This window comes from Lepidothrix coronata, unplaced genomic scaffold (genome assembly GCF_001604755.1).
Source record: "Lepidothrix coronata isolate B3197 unplaced genomic scaffold, Lepidothrix_coronata-1.0 Scaffold11, whole genome shotgun sequence".
NCBI classification, from domain to species: Eukaryota; Metazoa; Chordata; class Aves; order Passeriformes; family Pipridae; genus Lepidothrix; species Lepidothrix coronata.
The window spans coordinates 7355944-7382951 of record NW_016690191.1 but is presented as its reverse complement, the minus strand read 5'-3'; the positions used below and the strand labels follow the sequence as shown (position 1 = coordinate 7382951).

Here is a 27008-nt window from a genome sequence, read left to right as displayed (position 1 = left end):
GAAAAACTGCATATGCACAGGCCGTGCCCTGTGGTTTGGGTTGTTTTGAAGTTCATGATGTTGGCTTTAGAAATACCTTTTTTTAATTTTTATTTTTTTTTTAAACTAAGAGAGTAATTAGCATGAACGTTTTTATTCTGGTCTGAGTAATTAGTTTCATCAGTTGCTAGTTCTATAACCATCTGTTAGGCTGAAGTGTTCATGCACTGCTCTGTTTCAATTACTGTAATAGAAATGCTAGAATTTATACTAAAGGAAAATAGCTGTAATAAGAGCAAAGCTTTGCTAACAATAAATAGCTTGTTACAGCTATTTTTCCTCTTCTAAGATGAAAATGTTTCTATCCCCTTATAAATAGAAACTTGTCTGCTTAAATGGGTAAATACAGTCCTGTAATCTTATTTGAAGTTTTTATTGTGTACCACATCAGAAGATTCCATGCACATCTAAAAAGAACCTTTCAGTAATTATATGTATAATATTTATTTGTGTTTTTTAGTTGGCATATTTAGGATTCCTCATGCTCTACACATTTGTGGTTCTTGTAAAGATGGAAGAATTGCCATCCGTTCAGGAGTGGATTGTTATTGCTTACATTTTCACATCAGCAATTGAGAAAATCCGTGAGGTATGCCTTTAACAGTCTGGGATTTTAGCTTTTTTTGTCAGTTAAAACAATATGCTTGAAACTATGACTCATTAAGCAAAAGAACCCAAGAACTTCAAGCATCAGGGCGTGTGATGCGATACCTTTATCTTGAACTTTGGTATAGGCTGGGGATGGAGGACTATAAAACAAGGTGGATTTTTCTTTCTAAATATTAAGGAACTGGCAATAACATGCTGGTCAGATTTCTTTGGTTAAAACACATCACTCCCTGCCCTCCCCAGTTGATTGCTACTTTTTTTGATTCTGTAACTCCCTGCCAACAAGTTGCAATGCAATAAACAAACTTACTTTTCTGGCTGGTGAAATGTGTATTTATTTATTAGTGTCAATCAGACTCTACCACTGTGCCATGACCAAGATATCAAAACAAAAAAAAAAAAGCTTTACTGAGACAGGATAGCTATCATAACTACAACATTCCTGGTCAGCAAGAGACTTTTGAGGATTTTTAAAAGCATTTTTAAATGGGAAAGAGAAAGTTAGTTCTTTAATCTGGTACCTCAGGCCCAACTGAAGGGGCAGACAATGGGGCTTGTTTTGCAACAGTAACCTCCTCAAAAGAAATAAAAACACCACCAAACCCCACCAAACTCCAAATTCCTTCATAAATTGTTTAGACAGAGCGAAACATGCATCCTCCTCTCCTTGTTTTGAAGCTGACACAGATAAACACTGGCTTTGATTTCTCAGTGAATAAGAATTATCCATTTGAATAGATATTTTATTTTTGCAAGTATAAAAATATTAGTGATTCCTGTTTCACTGTTGGTCCCTGTGCAATAAATATGAGCAGTCCTGACCTTTATTTTTATTTTTTTACAGATTTTTATGTCAGAGGCTGGGAAAATTAATCAGAAGATCAAAGTGTGGTTCAGTGATTACTTCAATATCAGCGACACAGTTGCCATTGTCACTTTCTTCATTGGGTTTGCATTAAGATTTGGAGCAAAGGGGAATTTTGGAGAAAACACTTACAGAGAAAATTATGTCTTTGTTGCTGGAAGAATAACATACTGTCTCAATATAATTTTTTGGTATGTGCGATTACTGGATTTTCTAGCTGTAAATCAACAGGCTGGACCTTATGTTATGATGATTGGGAAAATGGTAAGTACTACTTTTGTTACTGATATTTTTTTACCAACTGAAATTTGTTTTCCTTGCTGCATCCATTTACAATTTCCCTCATAGTTTTATTTAGCAAAAGGTTGCTTATCCTGGTGTAATTTGTTAACAACTCTGTGTGCAGAATTAGCTTGCTGGAATATCACTTTAAGTGTTTCAAAGTGAGCACTGATTAGAAGGCTTCCTTTATTATGGAGCTTTCTGTGTCACATAATCGTAAGAAACTGGCAAATCTTTCTCCTCTGCTGTGTTTTGTTCTTAGCTGTCTTAAATGAATATGATGAAGCCTTTTTCTTGACTGAGCTGGCATTGCTTCCCGTTTGGGCCTGAGATTTATTTATAACTTTTGTGCTCCTTAGGGCAGGACTTTGACTTGTTTTGTGTCCTAAAGCACCTAATGTTTTTGTGCTGTGGAAAATTGGAAATAGATTGTGGCCCTGTTCTTGTCTTATCACGTAAAAAATATTCAAATTGTTTGAAATTAAATAACCTAGCTCTACTGTCAGTAGCTCTTGTAAATGTTAAAAAATATATTGAGTCTTGAGTGCTGTATATATGAAGGTGGAAAGGTTTTTTATGCTTCTTATTTCTATAAAACGGTTCCTAAAAAGTTGAACCTGTCATTCCTTGAAAACGAGGGCATCAAGTCGCTCATGTCTCACTTTGATTTCTTGCAAGAGGCATAGGTTCTGTGTTCCAGCCTTTGGAAAACTACCTCTGGGTTTTGTGCAGCTATTCAGTACATTTAGGAAGGAATGTTTCTCTTTGTCAGCTGCTACTCATGCACGTATTAAGTATTAGAGTTATGAAGGAAATACTTTCAGTTGCCTTTGGCCAGGGATACTAAGTAAGCTCTAAGAAAGGACATGGAAAAAACCCCAACATTTGTGTGGGTTTTTTAACACAGTTCGTTATTTAGCAAAAATTTCTGACTGAAATATAAGTGTCCTGGACTTTTTTCCATATATAATTCTTAGAATTCATCAAGTGTACACTGTCACTGTAAAAGTGTTTCAAGTTGTGAAATCATAGTTATGATCTCATGGATTAACTGACTTTTTTTTTGTGTTAATAGGTGGCCAACATGTTTTACATTGTGGTGATTATGGCCCTTGTACTACTTAGTTTCGGTGTTCCCAGGAAGGCAATATTGTATCCTGATGAGGCACCCTCTTGGACTCTTGCTAGAGATATTGTGTTCCATCCATACTGGATGATTTTTGGTGAAGTGTATGCCTATGAAATTGATGGTAAGACACTGCAATTTTGAAACAAATAAAGAGAAAACTTACTCTGATTAAATCTTCTCGAGATCTTACAAAATTCCAATTTTATGAAGTGAAATGCCTGCTGTTGTTGACATTGGTTCCATTCATTGAATTATCTCCTCTTTGTGGGCTGCAGCTGTGTAACTTCTTGACCTGACTTTTTCATTATCCTTTCTAAAGCTTGAATGGCTTAGAATGAAAACTTCTTTGTAATCAGTTTCTCACAAGGCTGTTCATAGCAAGATACTGGAATCCTTCCCCACAGCCGTCATGCCCTTTTGGCTGTGGTGGTGTACTCTGCTTTTTAAAAAAATATGATAATATGATTATGCCATAGTATTAACCAGATACTTTGGTATTTTTCTACCATGTCCTAAATGCATAGAGACATTTGGAATTGCAGAACCAGTGCATAATGGTTGTTACAAACTTTGTGACCTTTTTTTTTTTCTGTATCTCTACCTGCTGGGAGTTCTAAAAAATGTACATATCTTCTCTGTATCCTTTTTTTCCCAACACAGTATGTGCAAATGATTCTGATGAAAAAGTTGCTCATCTCTGTGGCCCAGGAACATGGTTGACCCCATTTCTTCAAGCTGTCTACCTCTTTGTACAGTACATAATCATGGTTAATCTCCTTATTGCATTTTTCAAGTAAGTATATGGATAACTGTTAATTTTTTTTAATAATTTGATAAGTTTATATTTCATTGCAATAAGATGACAAGAAAAGAAGAAGTGATCCCAGTTTTTCAGGTTCTAAGTGTGGTCTTTATCTCCTTCTCACTGCAAGCCCATGGCTAAGTTAGGGAACTGTGTGATCGATGACACCAGAGGAATCAGAAGTTTAAGAAAAATTGAAAGCATTTTGTAACTTCTCTTTGTTAGAAAACAAACAACATTGTTTCTTTGTCTTTATATTGACTGTTGTTCCGAAATTCATTTAATGTTCTCTAGTTGGTTGAGTTCAATTGTATTAAATTGCCTTTTATAGTTCTCCGCAAGTGTTTGATTTATGGGCATAAGCAGCTCACGAACACTGGAGAATGGCAGACTGCAGGATTAATGTGGTCTGATAGAAAAATCTGGGTTTAATTAGAAATAACTTTTTTTTTGTTTGGGAAACCTGAAATTTGATCTCAGTGTGATTTATTTCTGAATAAAGGTACTGAGATGTTACCAGAAGGGAAAATTTTTTAACCCTCTCCTTGCATTAAATCATGGTGTTTTCTTGAATGTGTTTCCAACATCCACCAAAATAATTTTGAAGCAAAAAACAAGTTCATGCTTTTGTCTCTTACTTAAATGACGTCAGAATTCAAGGTTGTTATTGAAGAGTTACAAACCCCCCCACCACCAACTACCGAACACACACCAACACCTTTCCCCCACCCCCCAAAAAACCACCTCGATGTGTTAATACTGTTCTGTTCCCTTTCAGCAACGTGTATTTACAAGTCAAGGCGATTTCAAACATTGTGTGGAAGTATCAGCGCTATCATTTCATTATGGCCTACCATGAAAAACCTGTTCTGCCTCCGCCGCTGATTATTCTCAGCCACATGGCTTCCCTCTTCTGTTGTATTTGTAAAAGAAGACAGACAGACAAGGCTTCAGATGGGCCAAGTATGAATAGTTATTATCCAAAAAATTGCAGTACCTTTTTTGATATGGTTAAAGCAAACTGTCAGGAAAGTGCTGTGTTCTTGGTTATAATGTATATTTTGGAGAAAGTCAAAGCGGGTCTTAATTTTCCATGTTTCTAATATTGGTTAAGAATCTAATTCTGTTCAGTCACAATGCTTTTATGAAGGGTATAATGCAGTCCCTAAAAATCTCCAGTTAAACTAACTTATGACAAAACCAAAAAATCAGAGAGATTTGATTTCCTGTTCTGTTAATGGAGAAGTTTTTTAGTTTTCTTTCTGTAAAACTTCTTTGAAACTTAAAAAAAAATTAATGAGGAGTTCCACAGAGAATAAAATCCAGCTAAGGAATCCAGCTTGTGCCTCAGAGAAAAAGAAACTGAAGGGTATGAGTGTAAGGAATGATAATATTGTGCACAGATCCTCTCAGAATTACTATTTTGATTCGATTGTATTGGAAATCTTTGATGTTGAACTTGTTTCTGTCAGTGAGAGAGCAAGGGTCTTAGGTGGCACTCTGGTAGGGTCTTTTTGTTTAGTTTTGGTTTTATTTTGGCTTTTTATTTTTAACACCCTTGGTAAAGTTCTGGCTATTAGTTTTCAGCACCTGTACAGCTTCACTGCATATGTATCATAACTGTTTAATCTCCTTTAGAACTCTTCCTGACAGAAGAAGATCAGAAGAAACTTCATGATTTTGAAGAGCTGTGTGTTGAGATGTATTTCAATGAAAAGGATGATAAATTTCATTCTGGAAGTGAGGAGAGGATTCGAGTCACATTTGAACGGTAGAATATTTGCAAATAAAATTTCTGAACAGAGAATTAGAACTTTTGCAGGTTTTTTAAAATGTACTTTAAGGGGAGGAATGCAGCTCAAGAACATGTGTTAACACAAACTTTAGATGGTATCTTTCCATTGCTATACAGAAACTAACAATGTGATTGATGCTTCTTGATCTGCAGCAGCACCCACGAAGCTGAGGCAATTGTATTATTTAGTTTCCCATGACGTTTTAACAAACTGATAGATTTGAAAAAGTGTTGTGGGCACTCTATTGATGTGTATTTTAATTCTAAGAGTCAGAAGTATGTACAAATGTAGTATTGCCAAACAATCCAGTAGTATTGTGTATACCATCTTATAATTTCAGAGGTTTCTTTCCTCTGATTAAGTGGGCAGAAAGTGTTACAGAGATATTTCTTTTGCATATTGAGAAAAATACTTTTCATAGCTACTTCATAATTTGATTTTTCTTAGGGTGGAGCAAATGTGCATTCAGATAAAGGAAGTTGGTGATCGTGTCAACTACATAAAACGGTCACTACAGTCTTTAGATTCACAGATTGGCCACCTCCAAGATCTGTCTGCTCTGACTGTGGATACCCTGAAAACACTGACTGCGCAGAAAGCCTCAGAAGCAAGCAAGGTTCATAATGAAATCACACGGGAACTGAGCATTTCAAAACACTTGGCACAAAACCTCATTGAGGACGGCTCTCTAAGATCATCTGTGTGGAAAAAGCACAGCATTGGAAATGTCTTTGGTTCTTTCCCACAAGGAGGCCTTGAAAGTAACAATGCTTTACTCTGTAACATTTCTATCCGTGATGAAAAAGAAGCCCAACATAAGACAATTGGTCAGGAGTTGGCTCCAGTTCCCCGAAGAGAAGAAAAAAACTTCCAAGAGGCAGGTTCCTCAGGCAGTGCCTTATTTTCAAATACTGTTTCCCCTCCAGAACTTCGCCAACGAATACAGGCTGCAGAGATCTCAAAGTCCACTAGTAAAAGTAAAAAATTAGGCAACTCATCCAACAGCATGCCACACGTAACATCCCCAACAGCAAAGTTCTTTGTTAGCACTCCATCTCGACCCAGTTGCAAAAGTCAGCTGGATTCTTCAGCAAAGCGTGAAGAGACTGTGTTCTCTAAGGCTACAGAAGGAGATAATAATGTAGAATTTGGTGCATTTGTGGGTAAGTATAACAAAGTAGATTCTGAGTGTCCTGAAGTCATTATTAGCTGCTCTTATCCTTTTGCTTCTGGCTCTGCTTGCCTTGCTTTCACCCAACCTTGTGTTGAAAATGGAGGATACGTTAATTGTGGTTTTATTCATGATGAGAGTGACACTAATGATAACTACAGCTGCAGAGTTGACAAATGTGATCACCAGTCCTCTGTCAAGTTATTGAAGAACAAGCCCCAAACGAAGTTCTCTTTGTCAACTGGCGACTTGATGTCAACAGTCAACTGTGGCGGCTCACATGGAAAATTGAATATTAAAGATGAACTTTCCAAAAGTCAGCATGTCCCTGCAATGGAACTACAAACCCGAGATTTATGTTCTAACATCCTTATGGGACTACTTCATAAACTGTGGACCAAATCTAAGCCACAAGGTTTGACTTATCAAGAATTGTATAGTATTTTGGGTGTATTCCGGTTGCAGGTGACTTCATTCTACCATTTTGCTCTGCTTTTTTTTTGCTTTTAACATCTCTAATTTCCCTATGTTGCTTGAATGTTGTTTTTAACCTACAGTATAATTTCTCCATAATTCTGTCACATAGACAATATTTTTCTGCAAAACATTACCCAGTTGTTGACTTCAGCAGTTTTGTGCAATTAGCAGCTGTATGACTTGGTATGGGCATTGTAGGCAAATATTTCTGACTCATTCTAAGGCTCATACCTTCTCATTGCATAAACCAAAAATATTGTCTATTTCTTGACGTAATTACAGAACACTTTTTAGGCTGATGGAGTCCTGGACAAATATCTCTGTGGTATCTGTGTCAAGCTGAGGGTTCCTCCTGTACTGTATTTCTAAACACTGTTATAACTGGGATCTTCCACTGTTGCCTAGGATAACAATGTCTGGGTACTCATTTTGGAAGCTTCCAAAATTCTTTAATTCAATACAACATTTTACCTCCCCTCAAGTTTTGCTTAACAGTAAAAAGGTGGATGTTTTTGATTAGTTACCTACATACTTGAATGGTAAAACAGTGGCAGATTCATTGCAAAACACAGGTGTGGGTTTACTAACTGATTCCTGTAAAGTAGATAATACTTTAAGTACGCTTAGTGTATGGCAGAAGATGGTAATCTGGAATTGTCAGGTTGCCTGCAGAGGTATTATCTTGCCCTAATTGTTTAGGGATGTCTCAGTGTTTTCCAAAGGTTTGCTGAGGATGTAGAAATTTAAATCTCTAGACAAGGGTTTATTCTACTGCTGTGAAACTTGGATTTCTAAGAAGGTCCCTACACGCACTAGTGTTTTTAGATTGGCATATGCATAGGAAGAGTATCTCCAATTTGCACACTCATTAGCTATTTGTTTACAAGTGCCTCAGGCTGAAAAAAAAGGTTTGTTTTTTTTTTTAAATTCAGAAAGTAAGACTAAACAGAAATAACGGACAATGATTGTATAACTCTTATCTAATCTTTAAATGTACTTCACCACTAATAACTTTGAATACTAACTGTACTTATTTACTGGAGCCAGATTTTTTGTGTATGGTCCTCTGACATCTCTAGCATTTACAACATACTCTTCATTCCTCCTGCCCAGGATTTGTAAAACTTATGGTACCATGCAGGTTTCAATTGTGAAGCCAAGTAGATTTCCAGTTATTATAAAACCACATGCTTGGGAAAATTCTGAAAAGTATTTCTTGCAGCTGTGAGGATGAAGAGTGTGCTGTAAAAGCTACCTCCAGAAAACTCTCTACTTTCTTCATTTGTCATACGTACATAAAAGTATTGTAATTCAGACCTTGTTCCTTCCCTGTGAGGAGAACACGTTGGAGTAAAATTTTGAAATATTAGCTTTACCTTTTGAATTGTGGTAATCCACACCTTGGTGTGGGAAAAGCAATAGCTTCATATCAACTCTGAATTTTTACTTTAGTGTGTTTGTAATGTCTTTTCTAGTGCCAACAGGCACAGGGACCTTAGGTGGTTTGTAACCCTTTGTTTGCTGTGGTGATGCAAACTATTGGCATGGTCAGAACATTGGAGGTTGCTTTGATTTTGAATACTCTTTTTGAATTCACTGTGTCAAAGGTCACAGAGACAGCATGGACTTGCAGCGCTTTAAAGAGGCAGCAAGCAAAATTAAAGACAGAAGTGCCAACATCGAGGTAAGCGTGAAAGGCTTTGCCAAACATGTTAAAGGGGATTGTTTTCTTTTAAACTGTAATCTTTTGAAAGAGTCTTAAGAGCAAATATAATCAAAGAACTTACATGTTCCTTGCAGACTGCACTCTGCATCTGGTTATGATTGAAAAAAAAATCTAGTGAAAGCTCGTGCAACCTTAACTGCCATCAGATACTGTTGCTTCATAATAGGATACTAATGAAATAATAAACAAGATCTGAGGTTATGAAAGCTGAGATGAGTACAACTGTGAATTAAGATCAAATTAAGTATCCCATAATTAGTGTTTCATGAAATGTTTGACACTCATAAATTTCAAGATCAGCCTTTAGGAAGGCTAAAGTGACTTACATTATAATTTATGGAGCAAGATGACAGTGTATATAATTTTAAAAAGGGAAGAAAATTGTTCATTATGCTTCCAAGAAGAAAAGGCTTTTCCAATAAACTTGTCATAAACTAAAATGAATAATTTCCATTTTCTTAAAGAGTAATAAAAATAACTAAATAGAAAGTGATTAATCATAATAAACCTGTCCTTCAAGTGCCGTAGTGTATATATATATGTAGAAAAGCTAGTTTTCTCCATGTAACTGTTAAGTTAGTAAATACAAGTTATCATTTGCAGTTACCCCACCCCAAGGGGAGAATATGCCTTGAGAATTGCATTATGACCATTTGCAATGTTTCTGTTCTGCTGAGTTGCTTCTTCTGAACCTTCTGATAAGTATAATATGTGACCAAAATGCTTTTTATGTGTATTTTTGGCATGGGTTTTTTGGTGGTAACCTTTGTGATTTGCTTTGGTTTTTTGATAGGAGCAACAGGAGGACTTCAAAAAAGCTATATTGGAGGGCATAGAGACAACTAGACTTCAAGTAAGTAAAGTTTTCATTTATTAGGGACATTATTTTGAACAGATACTGAATGCATTCTTTACAGTAAAGACACACAACTCTGTTTTATTATCCCGTTCTCTGTAAGCTGGATGTCCCCTTTATGTAGGTCTAAATAGTTTTGGTGTTTGGTACTATTGGGATACAAAGTCCAGTAGCATTTTCAAACAATACTGCTGTTCTTAGATGCTTAGTGATAGAGCTGTCCCATCGTGACTTGGGACTGGTTTGATTCTTACTTTTCATGTAGGCACTACAGTCATTGATTGTAAGATGCTGAAGATGTGCCGAACACTGAAACACGTATAGACCTAAAAACGGGTCTTCAGGAGACACTTTCAGCAGGTGCATTCTCTGTGTTGCCTTCCAGTGAAGTGTTTGTTTAGGGATGTAAAGAAATAGTCTTTACACAAACACACACGTGTGTATAGATACACACATACATACACAGAGGCCTGTATGTATGTGGTTAGGTGTGTGGGGTGTATTCCTTAAGAGGGAAGGGTCAAAAAGGGTGGTAACAATTTCCTGACTGTTATAGATCTTGAAATAAAAATAGGGCATAGTGAATTCTTGCATTTTATTCAGGTAACCGTTGGAATTAATACACTGGTCCAGCCCTACACCACTCTACATATAGTCCAAGTTTGTGATGAAACTGCCTTTCTCCTTTTTTGCAAAAGAAAGATTTTGTTGTCAAAAGTCCACCACCTCAGTATATATTCCAAGAATATGTAATTACTATTAAGGAATATGTCCATGAGGAAATTCCATTCATAACCTATAGGTTTTTATGTGGCAAGAGTTTTCTACATTTTGTTCCTATTTTAAGTGGGTGCAAACTGAACTTTATTTTCTCCCAGAGCCACGTTCTTGATAACCAACAAAGACATGCTGAAATAGCTGAATTTCGTGCTTGTAGAGATCCAGTGTAAAGTGCATTTCTGTAGTTGTATCCTATTGTAATGTTCCCTTGTAAAGAACCCTTTTGGTGTGGGTCAGGAGTCTTAATGTGTGCCTGAAAATGTTAGAGCTGATGGTTATGGTGAGGAGCATTTTAACTGAATTATGTGCTCAGCTTGTACATTTTGTCCAGCAAGGTATTTGAGGTACATCGAGAATTTTTTTTTGAAAAAAGAAAGAATCCTAGATAGTCCTAAAAAAGAAAACTGGGCAGATTGTCTGCCAAGAGTGGTAGTTGAAAGCAGTAATGATAATGGTGACTAATGGCAAATGTCATCTTATTTTCTTTCTTTTTTTTTCTTTTTTTGGTAGGGTCTTCAAACTGACTCTGGTCTGAGACAATCCAGTTCCTGTGGTGGGTTCACTGACCCTCTGGCAGTCCATTCAGAGCAACGTAAGTTTGTTGTCTCTTCAGGTGATCTAATTTTGTCCCTAAATTGCGTTGCTAATGGATATTCTAAGAAGGTACAAAGGAAACACAATATGTTAAAGCATCTTTAAATATTTTCATAGTCGCTGCTACTTGAATCTGCTCCTCCAGCTTCTTATGGTTCTTCAGGTCATGCCAGCTCAATTCTGTGACCTTGTATTTGCCACAGACAGCGGGAGTCATAAAAAGCTAAGTGATCCAGTTAGGACTGTGCTGGAAACCTTTTTTTAAAGATCAGATAGCTGTGGATCAGGCTCTTGTTATGAGAGCCATGTTAAGCTGTCTAGTTGCTCACTCTGTTAGGAAATAGTTAACAATGACATGTGCAGTTCTTTGTCCAGTTACAAATCTCTTTCCTTTGTAGTTTACAGCAACAGCAGAAGAGCATCGAGTGAAGACACTCAGCAAGTGGACTCTAAGGCAGCCTTACTGCCGGTTTGTATCAAGCTTTGATGACATTGTTGAGCAGAACTACAAACTGAACAAATAAAGGAGAACAAACAGTGTAAAGAATAATTCTAATTTGTGGGCTCAGTTGTTCTAGGAGGCAACGGGAGACCTGTTTTGACTAAGGGAAGAAGTTGTGTATGTTCTCACTATGAAAATCTATGCTGTTTCCTGTTTATAGAAAACTCCACAACTTTTAAAGAAAAGAATTATTTATATAATCCATGAAACAGTAATGAATATATAGCCTTATCCGTTTTAATTATAGTTACCATTTCTCAGTTGTATTTGAGTCTTTCCAGTAAACTGAAGTTCAGTACAACCTGGTGAAGTATTTCTGATAAACAGGCTGTTCTGCAAAATCTTAAAACACATTACCACCCCACCTCCAATTAAATATACTATGTTTTCCTTACAAAACTGAAGCCTTCTTTGTTTTTCCTCTCCTTTGTTTTAAAGGATTGGCTACAAGGTAGACCTTCAAATAGCAGTCAAATGTAAGTAAGCTTTCTACTAATGGAACAATTTTTTTAGTCACTCTCTATTTTTATTTTTCTTATTGATTGTCTTTTGATTATAGTGGTATTTTAATTGAATTTAATGAAAAAAAAAAGAAACAACTCAAGGTTTAAATTCTTTTTCTAACAAATAACCAAATTTCAATGTTCACTGAAATCATAGGATCAAAAAAGGATGGTTTGGTTTGGAAGGGACCTTAAAGATCATCTAGTTCCAACCTCTCTACCATGGGCAGGGACACCTTTCACTAGACTGGGTTCATCAAAGGCCCGTCCAACCTGATCTTGAACACTCCAAGGATGGGGCACCCACAACTTCTCAGGGCAACCTGTGCCAGTGTCTCACCATGCTCATAGTGAAGAATTTCTTCCTAATGTGATCTAAGTCTGCCTTCTTTCAATTTAAATTCATTACCATTGTTCTGTCACTACCTGCCATTGTAGAATGTCCCTCTCCAGCTCTCTTGTAGCCCCTTTAAGCTGCTGTAAGGTCTCTGTGGAGCTGCCTCTCTCCAGGCTGAAAACCCCATCTCTCCCAGCCTGTTTCTGTAGCAGAAATGCTCCAGCCCTCAGAGCATCTTCATGGCCTCCACTGGAGTGGCTCCAACAAATCCATGCCCTTCTTATGTTGGAGACCCCAGATCTGGACACAGTCCTTCATCTGGAGTCTCATGAGAGCAGAGTAGAGGGGCAGAGTCACCTCCCTCAACCGGCTGGTCACACTTCTCGGGGTGCAGGCCAGGATTTGGTTGGTTTCCTGGGCTGCAGGCGCACATGGACGGGTCATGTTGGGCTTCTCACCATGCTTTGACAAGTTCCATTTAGATTAATGGCATCACATGTCAGAGGGCAAAACATGTCCCTAAATGAAAATGACTTTGTTGACACTTAGTGAGGAGCTCACTTCTTTACTCAACCTTTCAAACTGTAACCACCTCTGAAATTGTGCAGTCATTGCTCTTGTTAACAATTATCCCCTGAGTTAACTGTTAAAGCCATTACCTTATTTATCTGATAACAGAAGGGTAAGCTGTTGTGAACAAGTTTTAATTAAAGCACCTCTGTGGGAACGAGCTCTTGTGATGCAAACTTTACATAATGTTGTACGTGACTTGGTGGTATTTAAAGTGTAGCTCTGAAAACATGAGATTACTTAACAGCTTTCCATTACTGTTTTGTAATTAAGAAAACTTGTACTGCCCTTGAAAAATAGGATAAAAGCAGTACTGTGGGGTTAATAAGGTGACCTAGGATAATGTGTCAAAATCAGGGAATACAAAGTAAGTTTTGAAGAAGCAATGACTGTTGGTTTTGTGGCATTTCACAGGCCATCAGAAGAAGATGCATTGAATGGTAAGTTTTCTTTCTTTTGTAAACATGGTGAGATCTTTTCATATAAGCAACTGTTTGGGTCTTGTATAAGAATATATTTAATTACTGGTAATTTAGAATTTAATGGACACAAAATACTGTGGTTTTTATTTTTTTAACAAACGGCCTATCATTAAGCACTACAATTTTTATTTTTTCCCCCCCAAAGTACTGAAGAGCTAAGTGCAATACTTAATTTTTTGCACAGCAGATCTTTTTCAAACTCTGGTTACTTGGCGAGTGTTCTTTGCATGTGATATTTTAGTACATTATACAGGTAGCAAGCAGTATCTTCTTTTTTTCCCCCCTTAATCTCTTTTCAGGCATTGCTTCTCCTTTCAAGCCTATCATGGATATCAATTACTATTACTCAGGTCAGTCATTCTTATGAACTAATGTTTGTATTTTTACTGATGCTTATTAGATCCCTAAACTTTAACAAATGCTGTATTTTTCCTCCAGCTGTAGAAAGAAATAACTTGATGAGATTATCACAGAGCATTCCATTCACTCCTGTGCCTCCAAGAGGTAAGAATTTTATTTCCTGTTGCTGGTTCACTGTGGAAGAAAATAAAAGCAAACCTTATATAGACTCTAATTTGGCTTGATCTTTCTAATATAGAATTATCAAGGCAAAGTTCACACTTGCTCACAGCAAGTGTGAAAGTCATAATAAACTAAAAGAAATCCAGTTTCTGTGTTAGAACACTCCAAAATACTTATGACACCTTTTCTAGGGCAAGTCACTTGATTATGAAATGTAGATTTAATTATAGTTGTCCTCAGAAATGGTGATACAGTGATGGTAGTATTGTGCTAACAGTTTTATTACAAACAAATTTTGGAAGGATTCCTTTAAGTTGTCTTGACTCGTATAAAATATAAACAAACATTTATTCAGTGTTTGAACAGTGTCATAAATAGTTCTAATTAGGAGGACAAAGCTGCTGTACTGTTCTGCAGCTGTGTGAAAAAAGTTGGAGAGGGGTCTTCCTACTGGCTAGTTAAAATTTTTTGTTAATTCTGGATGATAGTAATGACTTAATATTGCAGCATGTTGTAATCTAAAAGACAGTAGGTTTTCAGTGCTTTTAAATTTAAACTTGGAAAATTCAATGCAGTAATTTCTGTCCGTGTTGTAACGCAGGTGAACCAGTCACTGTGTATCGCCTTGAAGAAAGTTCTCCCAGCATCTTGAACAACAGCATGTCCTCCTGGTCACAGCTAGGACTCTGTGCTAAAATTGAATTTTTAAGTAAGGAGGAGATGGGAGGAGGTTTACGTCGAGCTCTTAAAGTAGTGTGCACATGGTCAGAATATGATATCCTGAAGTCAGGGCATCTTTATATCATCAAGTCTTTTCTTCCTGAAGTTGTGAATACTTGGTCAAGCATTTACAAGGAGGACACTGTGCTACACTTGTGCTTGAGAGTAAGTTTTATCTTTGTCAATTATTATACATAGACATGCATTATATGTTAAAGAGGAATAATTTTCCCACTCAAGAACTAGTATATACTTACTACACAAAGGAAAAAATGGTTAGTCTGGGGTTCTGTGTGAATCTAAAGGGTTAAAAACTCTGCTCCAGGCTTACTTAATCAAGGAGCTCAAACTCTTAAAACACAGACATAATTTAAAAAGCAAGTAATCTGTTATGCTGTCTTGGGGGAATGGACACTGTTCCCAGTGCCTGCTTGGCTCTTCACTGTTCCCTGCTCTGCAATGCAGCTAATGAAGGGTTTGATTTGTAGGAAATTCAGCAGCAGAGAGCGGCACAGAAGCTCACCTTTGCATTCAATCAAATGAAGCCCAAATCCATCCCATACTCTCCAAGGTGAGTATTTGAACTGCCATTATGGTGCATGCTTTTGACACAGGAGGTTGCCTACAGGCTTGTTAACAGATGCATCAACTATATTAAGGTACTGATATGTGGATGTATGTCTTGGAATATTACTGTGAATATGTCAAGCAGAATTATCCTTGGCAGTATTTTCCATTGACACTTATTGCACTGATTCTAACCTAGTGTGGTAACCTAAATGGCTTTGTATAGTAGTTTATAATTATTTAAATTATTAATAAATAAAATAAAAATCTAATAGTAATGATATATTTGTCACTTATCTTGTAAATATATTCATTAAATATGTTTTTTACTAGGTTCTTGGAAGTTTTCCTGTTATATTGCCACTCTGCTGGCCAGTGGTTTGCAGTTGAGGAGTGCATGACTGGAGAGTTTAGAAAATATAACAACAATAATGGTGATGAAATAATCCCAACTAACATGCTGGAGGAGGTTATGCTGGCTTTCAGCCATTGGACATATGAATATACAAGAGGAGAATTGTTGGTGCTAGATCTGCAAGGTAATGTCTTTATTTTGAAATTGGGATTGGGGCCAAGATAGATGTATGTGAGTTTTTTTCTTGATAGCATTTTGTTAAGAATTTGTATGCCTGTAATAAATAACAAGCATTATTTAGTTCTTCTTGGCCTAATTAGTTTGAATCTATGGTTTTCTTATTTAATCACAGATTCATTTAGATTGGAAAGGACCTCTAAGATCATTTGAGTCCAACTGTTAAGCCAGCACTGCCAAGTCCACCACTAACCCATGTCTCCAAGTGCCACACCTACACATCTTTTAAATCCCTCCAGGGATGGTAACTCCACCACTTCCTGGGCAGCCTGTTCCAGTGCTTGGCAACCTTTTTAGTGAAGAAATTTTACCTCATGTCCAATCTAAACCTCCCACTGGTGCAACCTGAGGCCATTTTCTCATCACTTGAGAGCAAACCCCATCTGGCTACACCCTCCTTTCAGGGAGTTGTAGAGAGTGATAAGGTGCCCCTGAGCCTCCTCCAGGCTAAACAGCCCCAGCTCCCTCAGCTGCTCCTCACAGAACTTGTGCTCCAGACCTTTCACCAGCTTTGTTGCTCTTAATATAGCATTAAATCATACAACAACACAGAGAATAGAAATATATACATATTTTCCTAATGAAATGTGCTATAAAAATTCTATTTTTTTGGTGCATTTGTGCAGTGCCAATATGATAAGCTGTATTTATTCTGAACTGTGTGCCAGATACTCTGGCTGTGGGAGCTATATAGGGAAATTTTCTTACAGGTAAAAACTCAGGTTAGGAATTGCAGGCAGATGTAAAAATAAGTGAAAGAAATCTGAGAAGTACAAAGTGCTCATTTAGGAGCAATTTTGTAAGGACAGAGAATCATATAGTTTGGGTTGCATTTGTTGGGGATTTTTTTCTGCTTTTATTCTTGGGGAAGCTGAGAAGTCATAGCTAAGGATTCCAATGCTTTTCAATATTAATGCATTTATGTAATCAGAAATGTGTCAGATTTAACTTTTTCTTCATGTTCTCTCTGAAGGTGTTGGTGAAAATTTGACAGATCCCTCTGTGATAAAAGCTGGAGAAAAAAGGTAAGGTTAAAGAAAGACTTAAAGTATTATAAAATTTTCACTAGACAGACAACACATGCAACTAATGTTTATGATCACTTTATTTCGAAGGTCTCATGATATGGTGTTTGGTCCAGCCAATTTGGGAGAGGATGCAATAAAAAACTTCAGAGCAAAGCACCACTGCAATTCCTGCTGCAGGAAACTCAAACTTCCTGGTAAGAGCTGCTGTATTTCTTCTTCTGAGACACTTATGTCATGAGATGTTGTATGGTACATAATGAAATAGTTAAGTCATGCTGTGGAGGTGGAATAAGTAATAAACAGTGGTTTTGTAATTTGACTTTGGGTTTCTGATTACATGAATGATAAAAGCATCCCTTTTTTGACGCTATATATCTAGGAATTCTTCTTTACCTTTGCATACCCAATTCTTTGCTACACTTTTATGCCCCACTGATTCTACTAGCTCAAGAAATAGTAATCATTATGACTTCATTCTGTTTGTACAGATCTGAAGAGGAACGATTACACACCTGACAAGATGATATTTCCTCAGGATGATTCCCCTGAATTGACAATTCAGCCTGGAAGCTGCACCAAAGAATCCGATTCAGCTGGTTCTATTCGTCTGATGCTCTAAAGATGTGACCAAATCCATGGCTCCACTCAAACTTCATGGAACATCACAAAGTTGTCACTTACCTGTCCTTCACTATAATTAAAAGAAAGACATGTCAAAAGAAGGATTACTGTCTCATAAGTGGGATTTTGGCTGGTCCATAATCTAAGGACCTTACAACTTGTGATAACCATCTACAGAGCAGCGTGGCAGCTGATCATTCTAAAGGTGGAATAATGAGAAGTATTTAAGATGTGTTTTTAAAGGGGCTTTTTAAACAGAAAGTTTTATTTTTTATTTTATTTTGGTTTAGTGGAGGATTTTCCTTCTGTAGTCCTCTGGTGGGAAATATGCCTTCCACCAAAAGGATTTTAGTAGTTGATGTTTTAAGGTAAAGCATTTGTCTTTTTGGCATTTGTCTTACTGTCAATGAGCAAAACCAGGAGAAAGCACCTACCTCTGTAATGCCAGAGTATTCTTAGAGTGTTTTCGGAAGTGTTCCACTAATGTTTCCTCACCAGGTGTCTTTTAATCTGGCCTTTTGAAGAGGACAGAACTAAATGAGGTGTATATAGGATGCCAACAGAATGAAGTTGAAGGTAGGAACTTGATCTGTTCCAAAAGAGAGAGAGTCTCCTGAATCAGGATTCATGCAGCTTCATGACTGTAAAGCTGGGCTTGGTTGTTTTGTGGAATAGAGCCCTAATTGTGCATAATAAAAATTTCTTGTTTTTACACATTTCAATTTTATCAAGTCACTGTCAAATAGTAACAAAGCCATGATAGACTGGTATAATCATATTTAATAGAAGAATTAGTATGTGCTGGTCCAAATAAGTTGCCTTGTAAGAACACAAGTTGGAAGTGCTTTTCCTCGTCCGTACGTAGTGACTGCTTCAGAAGCTCTGCCTTCCAAAGATCTCGTAAAACCAGTATATCGAAACCGAATGTACACATACCTTGTAAATGTATTTAAAATTGTGTAGAAAACATCCTTAATGTTGCGTTGTTTGTGGTACTTACTTAAGAGAGACTAGGGTTGGATTAGCATTGTGTAAAGTACGGGAGATTGCAATGCACCTTCATGCCAATAAAATGTAATTTAACTGTCCCAAATATTGTTGAGCATTCAGCAAGAAAAAACTGTTGTCCAACTGAAGTTTCATGCTGCGATTTTTTTTTTTTTTGTTACATAGGTACTAATTTGTAATTTTTAATTAAAAGGGCAGTATATAGCTCTATAAATTTTTTATTGAGTAGTGTATCTTATAGATACAGACCTAAGGCACGAACACAATAGCTGTTTAAATGGTGTTTTATGTTTGATGGGGAAAGGTAAAATGTTATAAGGATATAATACTGTATACATTTTGTATATCATTAAATCTTTAAAGAATCTAAAATAAATTTATTCTTGTTTACAGACTTCTGCTGTCCATCTCAGTCTGAAAGGTTATTTTGGTGAATTTAAGTAACTCTTTATGTGGAAAAGTAGACTTTGCCATGCTGGATCAAAGCAGTTGTTCGCCTTTGAGGTACTGCAACTTTGGCCAACTCCAGAAACTAGGGAGGTAAAAGAGTGAAAGCTGTCACAGACAAACACATGTGAGGGGATTAATGAGCAAATAAGACAAAAATAACTCTACAATGTTTGGTTAGGAGCTGCTTCTTAGATATCTGACTGTATCTCCTCCTGTTACTGGGAGGGAATGGGCAGATATTCAAGGTGTATTTACACCTTTTTAATGCCAGGTAACAGCAACAGTTAGTCTGGATGTGTGACTGACTCTGCAAATTGAGAAAGATTCCTAGAGCAGCCTGTGTAATTTTGAAAATGCAACCAAATTCATTGTATGAAATAGGAAAAACATTTTGAGAAAATCGCAAGTAAAAGTTGGGAAAGCTTTTGTTTCCTGACAAACACAGTTTTTACAGCCATGTCACTGGTCTTCAGGAGTTTTGCATGTGACTAATTTCTTAGCAAAATAAACAGATGTGACTGTGTGATGGGTGTGAGTGACCGTGGGGAGTGTTCCGTCTGCTCAGTGTTGCAGTGACTCAGACCTGAAGCTTTTTCAAAATCAGAAGGAAAAAACATGGTCGGGAAATTCCTGTAAGCCTTGGAGTAGTTAACACTGTTCATATTTCTGTCCATCTCGCTGGCACGAGCACTGGCGTAACTCTGTTTGACTTACAGCTGGAATTACAATGAGAAGCGTTTGTCTAAATTGAGGGGGGGAGAAATGTGTAACTTTCAGAAGTGATCTGCTCCACACTAGCAGAAAAAAATAAGAAATGTCAAGTGTCCTTCAGGGAAGGCATTGGAAAAGTGTGGTGGCAAAGAAAAAAACAAGTTGGTCTGAAGAAGTAGCCTGACACTGTTTGGATAGTGCCACATCCTGCTGGTGTTGGGCAGTAGGAGCACGAAATTTAACTTGTTTGAGAACATCAAGTGTCACTTCTCTGTTGAAACCTTTAGCATTTTAATTTCCTTCAGATTACCAGAGAGAAGGAAAGTAGAAGCAGCACTGGAACTTCTGATAATATCCAAGAACAAAGTATTAGCGTATCTTCTTAGAACCTGGTTTTTAAATACAGGAATATAATTCACACCTTCTCTATTTTTTTAATGAAAATCTGAAATGCTTCAGTGACATTCCTATTACAAGGGTATTTAAAGAGTATTTCTCACACAGGGAAGTAAGTAAGCTACATACTTTAATTATTTAATCCACCCAATTCAGCATTGTTGACTGCTTTCTTGCATTATTTAGATGCTGAAACATTTCAGAGAAAACCAATCCCAAATATGTTGTGACAAAATACACAGCTCCTGAGGGAGCTGGTTTTCTAGCTGCTGCTCAGCAGCTGTGTGATTTGGAAAAGGAGAGGTTTGTTTTTTAAGCCTGTGACAGTGGTTTCCTACACTTTAATTTGTGTTTGCATCTCACTTAATGCCATAACACTTAACACTGCAGGACTTTGGAGAGGGGAAAAGACTAGACTACAACTGAAAACCTGGTAGTAGCAGTTCATATGGAATGTTCCTAAAAGATCAGTTGAAAAAAAAAATAGCATTTTTTTACACGTAACAATGCTTCTTAAAAAAATTCTGATAATTTAATATTTCTTTTTACAATTAACACTTTACCTTGCAAGTAATGCATTTTGTGGTGAAAGTAATGGTAAGTTAATTCTCAGCCCCAGAACTTGCAGTAGGTAGCACCTATGTGAATTTGTGTATCATGTTACATTAAAATAGTGAAAGTCTTGATTCAGATTCCACAAAAAGTAGGAATAAGCATATCCAGTTCCATTTACAAAAATGTAGACCAGATTTTCAGTAGTTTTGTGTGGAGGTGTTGCTTTTGTATCTCAGTTTGCAGGTAACCAGTTGGGGGGATTAACAGCAGTGACAGCTGTCCCAAGAGTGCTGGGAGACATCCTTTGCTTGAAGTTTAACAAGTAAAATAATTAGGGATTTTTAAAAATGGTTTCCTGGGCCTCTTCTGAGAATACTTGTTACTTCCCTAATTGTATGTTAAATAGGGAAAAGCTGCTGCTCTTCTGTGTATGGCATTCAGACATTAACTACACTGTCTTATTAGCTAAATAAAAGCCACTTCTCTGCCACTACCCTTTTTTTTACTTTTCCCCAGGAAAATCTTCATAACACAAATAGACTAATTAAGTGTGATGTTTTGAGGTAGTTGAATGTTTTTATGGTCAACACTATCATCACTGCCCTTCCACCAGAGCATATGAGCAGACATGGATAAACGTGGGTCAGGCTGAAGCTCCCTGCTCAGTGCAAGGGGTGGGTGCTCCTCTCTTCCCAAGGTTTTCTGTTCTGGGTGGCACATAGGGAGGAGATAGAGGCAGGTTGGGCCAGGCACATTCCCCTGCCTGAGGACCAACGTAACCAAGTGACATCACAAAGGGAATGGGGCAGGAATAGCTCGGGTGACAGGATGGAACACAGGACACAACACCCGAGGCATTGCTTGGCTTGTTCTACAGAGATTGCTGTGGTTTCTAAGTTCTCTGCCCTGCCTCAAAATAGAGTATCAGCCTCTAAAAATTCAAGAACAGCAACATTGGTGAGCACCTCTGGGTGGTGTAGTGTTTGTGTTCAGCTTCTCTATTGCCTGATTGGGGATGGGGGACAGTTTCATCCAGGACAGACTCATGCAGCAAGAAAAAAACCTACTAGAATTTTCTTAACATAAGTAACATAGCAAAAATCTAAGGAACAACCTGTTATTAGTAGCATCTGGACTGCAACCTATGGTTTTAGAAAATATATTAAGTACCACACCTCAGAAGAAATGAAATATAATATGCATTCTTTAGGGTGAAATGCTTAAGGCAGCTATTTTGAGTAATTGAATATGAAGTCCAAGACTGAATGGAATTTTAGGAATAGCTCTAAAACCTCAGGTATTTAAATAATACCTCTTAATGATGTATCTCACCATCTTGGGAAGAGCCTAGTGTGGCAGATGGAGAGTCTTCACCACTGTATTAGCCCAATGAAAGTAAATGTGTATGTAGTTTATAAAGATCCTGAAATAGCAGGAAATGCCTCCTGAAGAGGCATTTTAAAGAGCATAACACAAAAAACACTGTAGCATTTTAGATTTCCACTGCTGTGGGGTTTTTTTTTCCTAGTAGGTGGAAGGATGGCTTGGAAATGGAAGTATTCCCACAAGGAAGAGATGGAGGACACGAGCAGCCGTCACCCAGGGCTCACTGGCCTGCAGAACCTGGAGAACACGTGCTACATGAACGCGGTTTTGCAGTGCCTGTGCAGCCTGCCCCAGCTGGTGGAGTATTTCCTCTCAGGGAGGTGGAACACAGCCCTGCGCACGTGAGTTGGTTTGTTTCTTGCCTTGGCACTGCTGTTTTCCTCCCAAAGGATCCATGTTGCCATGAGAATGTGTGAGGCTCCAGCTACCAGCAGTTATAGTCAAATACCACAAGCTGGTTTCCTTGTCCTTTGAGACCCTGGGTTGTTTCCTCACTGGGTACCTTCAGCATTACACTTCTTTTGTCATTTTGATGGTAATACCTGTTACAGTCACTGCTGCCTTGACCATGATCCCTACTACTTCCTGGGATCTGCAGAGTCCCTCAAACCCGATGACAGGCTGTCAGAGCTGTGCTGTACCTGCACGTGTTTTCCAAGTTTCTATAGTGTGCTCCTGTTTGAAGGCAGAGACACTGTTTTTTCATACTCTACCTGAAACTTAAGTGTATTTTTTCCAAGGGAGATTGGAGAGTCTGCAACTGCCTTTGGCTGTTTGATGTCCGATATGTGGCTTGGAGACTTTGACTATGTTTCCCCTGAGGCTTTTCATTCAGTCTTTGGGAAGCAATACCCAACATTTAGCAGGAGGACTCAGCATGATGCGCAGGAGTTTCTGATCTGTGTGCTCGATGAGCTCCACGAGGCTTTCAAGGAGGTGAGTCCAGCTGTGGTGTTTTGGAGACTGTAGCAATTCCCTCTGCATGTCATGATTTAGCATTCCATGTAATAATTGTCTGTCCTCCCTTCTGAACTCCATGATGGGGCCACTAATAATTGCTCTTTTCTACCTTTGTTTCAGACCTATTTACACACAATTATTAATTTGCTTCTCTTCTAATGCTGCATCAAATTGCATCCCCAATTTAAATGACAATGCTGTCTGTAGCTTCATTGTCCTAACCTCCCTCTCTCCTTGCTCCTTCCACGCTCAATGTTCTACTTTCTCATCTGCTTGAGATCTTCACATATCCATGCCCTCACATCTTCCTCCTCTTCAGATTCACTGATAAAGAGCTTTTTAAGCAGTTAAATCCTGTCAAATGTCCAGATTATTATATTTTTGTTAAATTTCTCTGTGAAGAAAGGAATTAAGCTTACTCTGCTTGTATGAAACATCAAGAAGATTTTAGAGCCAAGTTCTATGACAAGACTAACAACTGACCTACCCAGGCAGTGGCAGCAACCATTAAAACCCAGTGAAGGCAACAGTTGCTTATCTGCATTTTAATTTTTTTTTCTTCTGTATAGTCAAGCCGACACAGAGCTGGTGCAGAAGCAAGAGGGAGTGGCAGTGGCACATCCATTATAACACAGTTATTTGAGGGACAGCTCAGTTATGGTATCACATGTCTGAAATGCAACACCATCACTGACAGACCTGAGAGCTTCACTGTCCTTTCCCTGCCCATCCCTTCTAGGAGAGTGTGCTCTCTGCAGGTACAACTGCCAATGCATTCCTGCTGGGTTCTGCTTCATATGGGAAGAGGTGGCTTAGACTAGTGAATGTTATTGAAAAGATGCAGGGTTTTAGTTACTTTGGGTTTCCTGGGAGCTAATGGATAGTCTTGGATCTGGTCCTTAGAGAAGTGCTGTTTCTTCACTGGTCTCAGGACTACAGAGGCTGGTAGGGTTACAAGAGCAATGTTTGTGAGTTGCAGGGGATGAGGGACATCAGGATTGTTAAATAGCAACCATGAGGGTTTCTTTCACTCAAGTATTTCCTCACTTGGGGAAGAAAGGAAGCCAATGTTGGTTGCTTTGTCTTTTAAGTGTATTTGTAATGACAGCCTTGCTGCATCACACCTCCAATTAAGAAGAGAGCTCTGAAGTATGGCAAATTCATCTCTTACTTTGCTTAGGATCTTCAGGGGTGGAGGGAGATCAGTTTGATCAAGTGGTTTTGATTTTATTTTTTTCCTTTGACAGGAGTGTCTTGACTGCTTCTTTCAGCCAGACACACTGACTCGGAACAACCAAATCCACTGCTACTGGTGTGGAACAAACCAAGATGCCACAGTAAAGGCCACCATAACCAGGGCACCGCAGATCATTATTTTTCACCTAAAGAGGTACAGTCTAAAATGGGGTAGGACATGGCCAGTTCCTGGGATTTGTGAGATGTGAAAGACAGTCACTTGCATTTGCACAGAAGGAAAAAAATCACTGCACACCAGTGTTTTTAGTACTTTTGATACCTGAAAGCTAAATGGGCAGTAACAGAAATACAATTAGTGCAGCAGCTCACAGTCAGACATCCCTGGGAATCAGAGTTCCTGTGGTCAGTGGGAGAGCTTGTAATTTGGGTTCTAAGTGCAGGACTGACACAGAGTGTTTTTCTTGTCATTACTGCAGCTGAGACACTGCTTTGGTTTTATCCCTTAAGTAAATCAGGCCTAAACACCTGAGGATACTAAACAGAGAGGTGCATCAGTGTAAGAGCTCCTGGATTAGCAGACCTCACTAGCTACATGTGGCCAGATGCTGAATTTACTCTTAAGGATTTTTTTCTGAACAACTTTCCACCTATAGAGAAAACTACTCTGGGATGATTTGGCTTCCCAGAACTATGTTATCTGAAGTCATGATTTAATTTTCCATTCAACATCTGCTTTTCTCAATGTGCTCAAAGAACTTGTGGTCCCCAGCTGCAGCCCTTGGCCACATTTGTAAATGTTTAAAAGTGCAGTTTGTACTGAAAGTTACAGAGGGAAGAGGGATGGAGCCTGGCATGAGAGAAGAGCTGACAACGGCAGTGCAGTCCAGTTCAAAGTGTTTAGGACACAGTGAGAGCAATGCTGGACATCTCTTGTGGGTTTAGTGCACTTTCTGTCAGTATACTGTAAAACCCAAGTTTAATAGAGATCTTTCTCTTTCAAACGCTGTGTTGTCAGTTGCTGGTTTTCCCTTCCCCTAGGAAAGTCAGTTAAGCAACCACTACAATGCAAAAGTAAGTCGAGGGTTATTTAAAATCATTCAAAATTTCATTTCAGGTTTGCCTGGCAGGACAAGCACAGAAGGAAACTCTCAACCACTGTCGACTATCCATTACAGAATCTGGATCTCTCTCCCTACAGCTCCACGTTTTCCTACAATGAAGTGTACAGCTTATGTGCTGTAGTGGTAAGCTTTGCCTTTCCTGCTTTTAGTTGGAATGCTCTCTCTCATGGAACAGATGATGCATGTGTTAGTTTGGACTTTATGTATACTGATTTATATTTTAATGTATGGCTTTTTGTATACTTTTTTTTTTACCTGCCATGGACATAATCCAATAACAGTATGTAAACCAAGACGAGAGAAATTGTCATTTGTCCTTCTTCCCCAACATCCCCAATTTAAAAGCATGCACTCTTGACACATAATGCCTGGTTGGAGCCTCCTCAAAATAAACTCACAGGCTGGTCCTGCATGAATCCTGTTTATAAATAAGGACTAGATGGTCTCTTTTTTTCCACTGCTCACAGCAAGTGGGGCCCTTTTATAAAAGTGACCAAAATCAGGGCTAATAGTTGGGTTGCAAATGTAAAATTGCAAAATAGAGAAGCATAATGATAATCCATTTGCTCTGTTTTAAAGCATTTACTTGAATTAACATTCCTTGCTTGTAGGCCAGTGGGGGCTAGAACCCTCTCTCCCACCTTTTCCAAGTGCAAACAAAAAAAATGATGGGCAATTCTTCGGTTTGCCTGTGAGGAGACAGACCGAGACTGGTTTGAACAGACTGTGTTGTTTGTTACAGAACCATGCTGGTGATATAGATTATGGCCACTACACAGCATTCTGCAAGCACTCAACCACCAAACACTGGTACAGCTTTGATGATGTCCAGGTCACCAAGATCTCAGATTCTGCAGTGCAGACTGACACAGCTTACCTCCTCTTCTACACCTGTCAAGGCTATTGAGAATCTGCTGACCCTTGAAGACCAACAGGGAGTAGGGCAGCAACTAGAATTCATCAGCAGCATTAGCCAACTCCTATTTCATCAATAAACTAGAGCATTTGCATTACTGATTATCTGTTGTGGTCTTTCAAGAAGTAATTCCTAGAGAGAACAGTTACAGCCCCTGAGCCTGCACAGGAACGTGAGTCTCCTCCATTTGGACAAGGTCTGATGGTTGTTTTCCATGACAACCCTCTTGCAGCCCTCAAAAGAACACAAATGTTGAGCATACAGATGGACTTACCTGAAAATTCCTGGTTTTCTGCTGGTTAAGAATAATATGTTGTTTTAAGCTGCCTTTCAGGAACTGACAGTAGGATGCCGAGGCGAAAGCACAGAACCAGAGCATGGAGGGTGTGTGTTTCAGAAGAAAGCAGAGGATGAAGTGACCAGTAATATATAAGAAAGAAAAAGACATTATTCTAGTAATGTCATTTTTGTTCCTCTAGCACTGCAAACTTTTTTGCAGCTTGTAGGCTTCTGGAAAACAATCAATTCTGGTCTTAATTCCATCAGCAGGACACACACAAACAGGTAAAAGCTCAAAATGCATGATGCCAGGTTTCTGAATGCCAACCTAATCAGCAAGGGAAAATTAACCCAAATCCACAGCAGAGAAACACATAAAATACAACTCAAGTAAGTTTCTAAACTAATCAGTTCTATGCAAAATAGTACTTTTTTTCACCTGGAGAACCTTTAAACTGT

At 38.2% G+C, this 27008-nt stretch overlaps 2 protein-coding genes across 4 annotated transcripts in view; both read left to right on the top strand.

Moving 5' to 3' along the window:
- Positions 1–19107, top strand: part of TRPM7 (transient receptor potential cation channel subfamily M member 7) — a 54029-nt gene extending 34922 nt beyond the window's left edge. Inside the window, exons 20-41 of one of the 2 annotated variants that reach the window (XR_001873141.1) lie at positions 500–628; positions 1493–1777; positions 2871–3045; positions 3585–3717; positions 4505–4689; positions 5365–5497; positions 5970–6685; positions 8778–8854; positions 9690–9749; positions 11043–11124; positions 11525–11595; positions 12067–12104; positions 13453–13478; positions 13820–13870; positions 13959–14024; positions 14644–14927; positions 15251–15333; positions 15663–15868; positions 16895–16946; positions 17037–17143; positions 17438–18146; positions 18972–19107. Coding sequence is in view for 1 of the 2 variants with exons in the window: in XM_017804970.1 (XP_017660459.1) it covers positions 500–628; positions 1493–1777; positions 2871–3045; positions 3585–3717; positions 4505–4689; positions 5365–5497; positions 5970–6685; positions 8778–8854; positions 9690–9749; positions 11043–11124; positions 11525–11595; positions 12067–12104; positions 13453–13478; positions 13820–13870; positions 13959–14024; positions 14644–14927; positions 15251–15333; positions 15663–15868; positions 16895–16946; positions 17037–17143; positions 17438–17568 (3090 nt within the window). In the remaining variant the exon portion in view is untranslated. Of the gene's footprint in view, positions 1–499; positions 629–1492; positions 1778–2870; positions 3046–3584; positions 3718–4504; positions 4690–5364; positions 5498–5969; positions 6686–8777; positions 8855–9689; positions 9750–11042; positions 11125–11524; positions 11596–12066; positions 12105–13452; positions 13479–13819; positions 13871–13958; positions 14025–14643; positions 14928–15250; positions 15334–15662; positions 15869–16894; positions 16947–17036; positions 17144–17437; positions 18707–18971 lie in introns of those variants that run through there. The other variant, XM_017804970.1, reaches the window with a different exon arrangement.
- Positions 19108–21368: 2261 nt separating this feature from the next.
- On the top strand, positions 21369–26364 carry USP50 (ubiquitin specific peptidase 50). Of its 2 annotated transcripts, none has more exons than XM_017804991.1 (7): positions 21369–21647; positions 22222–22417; positions 22817–23012; positions 23606–23794; positions 24284–24426; positions 25348–25477; positions 26097–26364. In XM_017804991.1, the coding sequence occupies exons 2-7, from the start codon at positions 22230–22232 to the stop codon at positions 26259–26261; spliced, it is 1011 nt and encodes a 336-aa protein (XP_017660480.1). In that variant the 5' UTR covers positions 21369–21647; positions 22222–22229; the 3' UTR covers positions 26262–26364. The 2 variants fall into 2 exon arrangements, with proteins under 2 accessions (XP_017660480.1, XP_017660479.1); XM_017804990.1 differs by having other exon boundaries at positions 22219–22417.
- Positions 26365–27008: the final 644 nt, after the last annotated feature.

What these genes read in the sequence shown, in the direction of transcription:
- USP50 (XM_017804991.1), top strand. Translation starts at nt 22,230, where the DNA reads ATGGCTTGGAAATGGAAGTATTCCCACAAGGAAGAGATGGAGGACACG. An exon ending in TGGAACACAGCCCTGCGCAC is followed by an intron (nt 22,418 to 22,816) that starts GTGAGTTGGTTT and finishes ATTTTTTCCAAG; the next exon opens with GGAGATTGGAGAGTCTGCAA. An exon ending in ATTATTTTTCACCTAAAGAG is followed by an intron (nt 24,427 to 25,347) that starts GTACAGTCTAAA and finishes ATTTCATTTCAG; the next exon opens with GTTTGCCTGGCAGGACAAGC.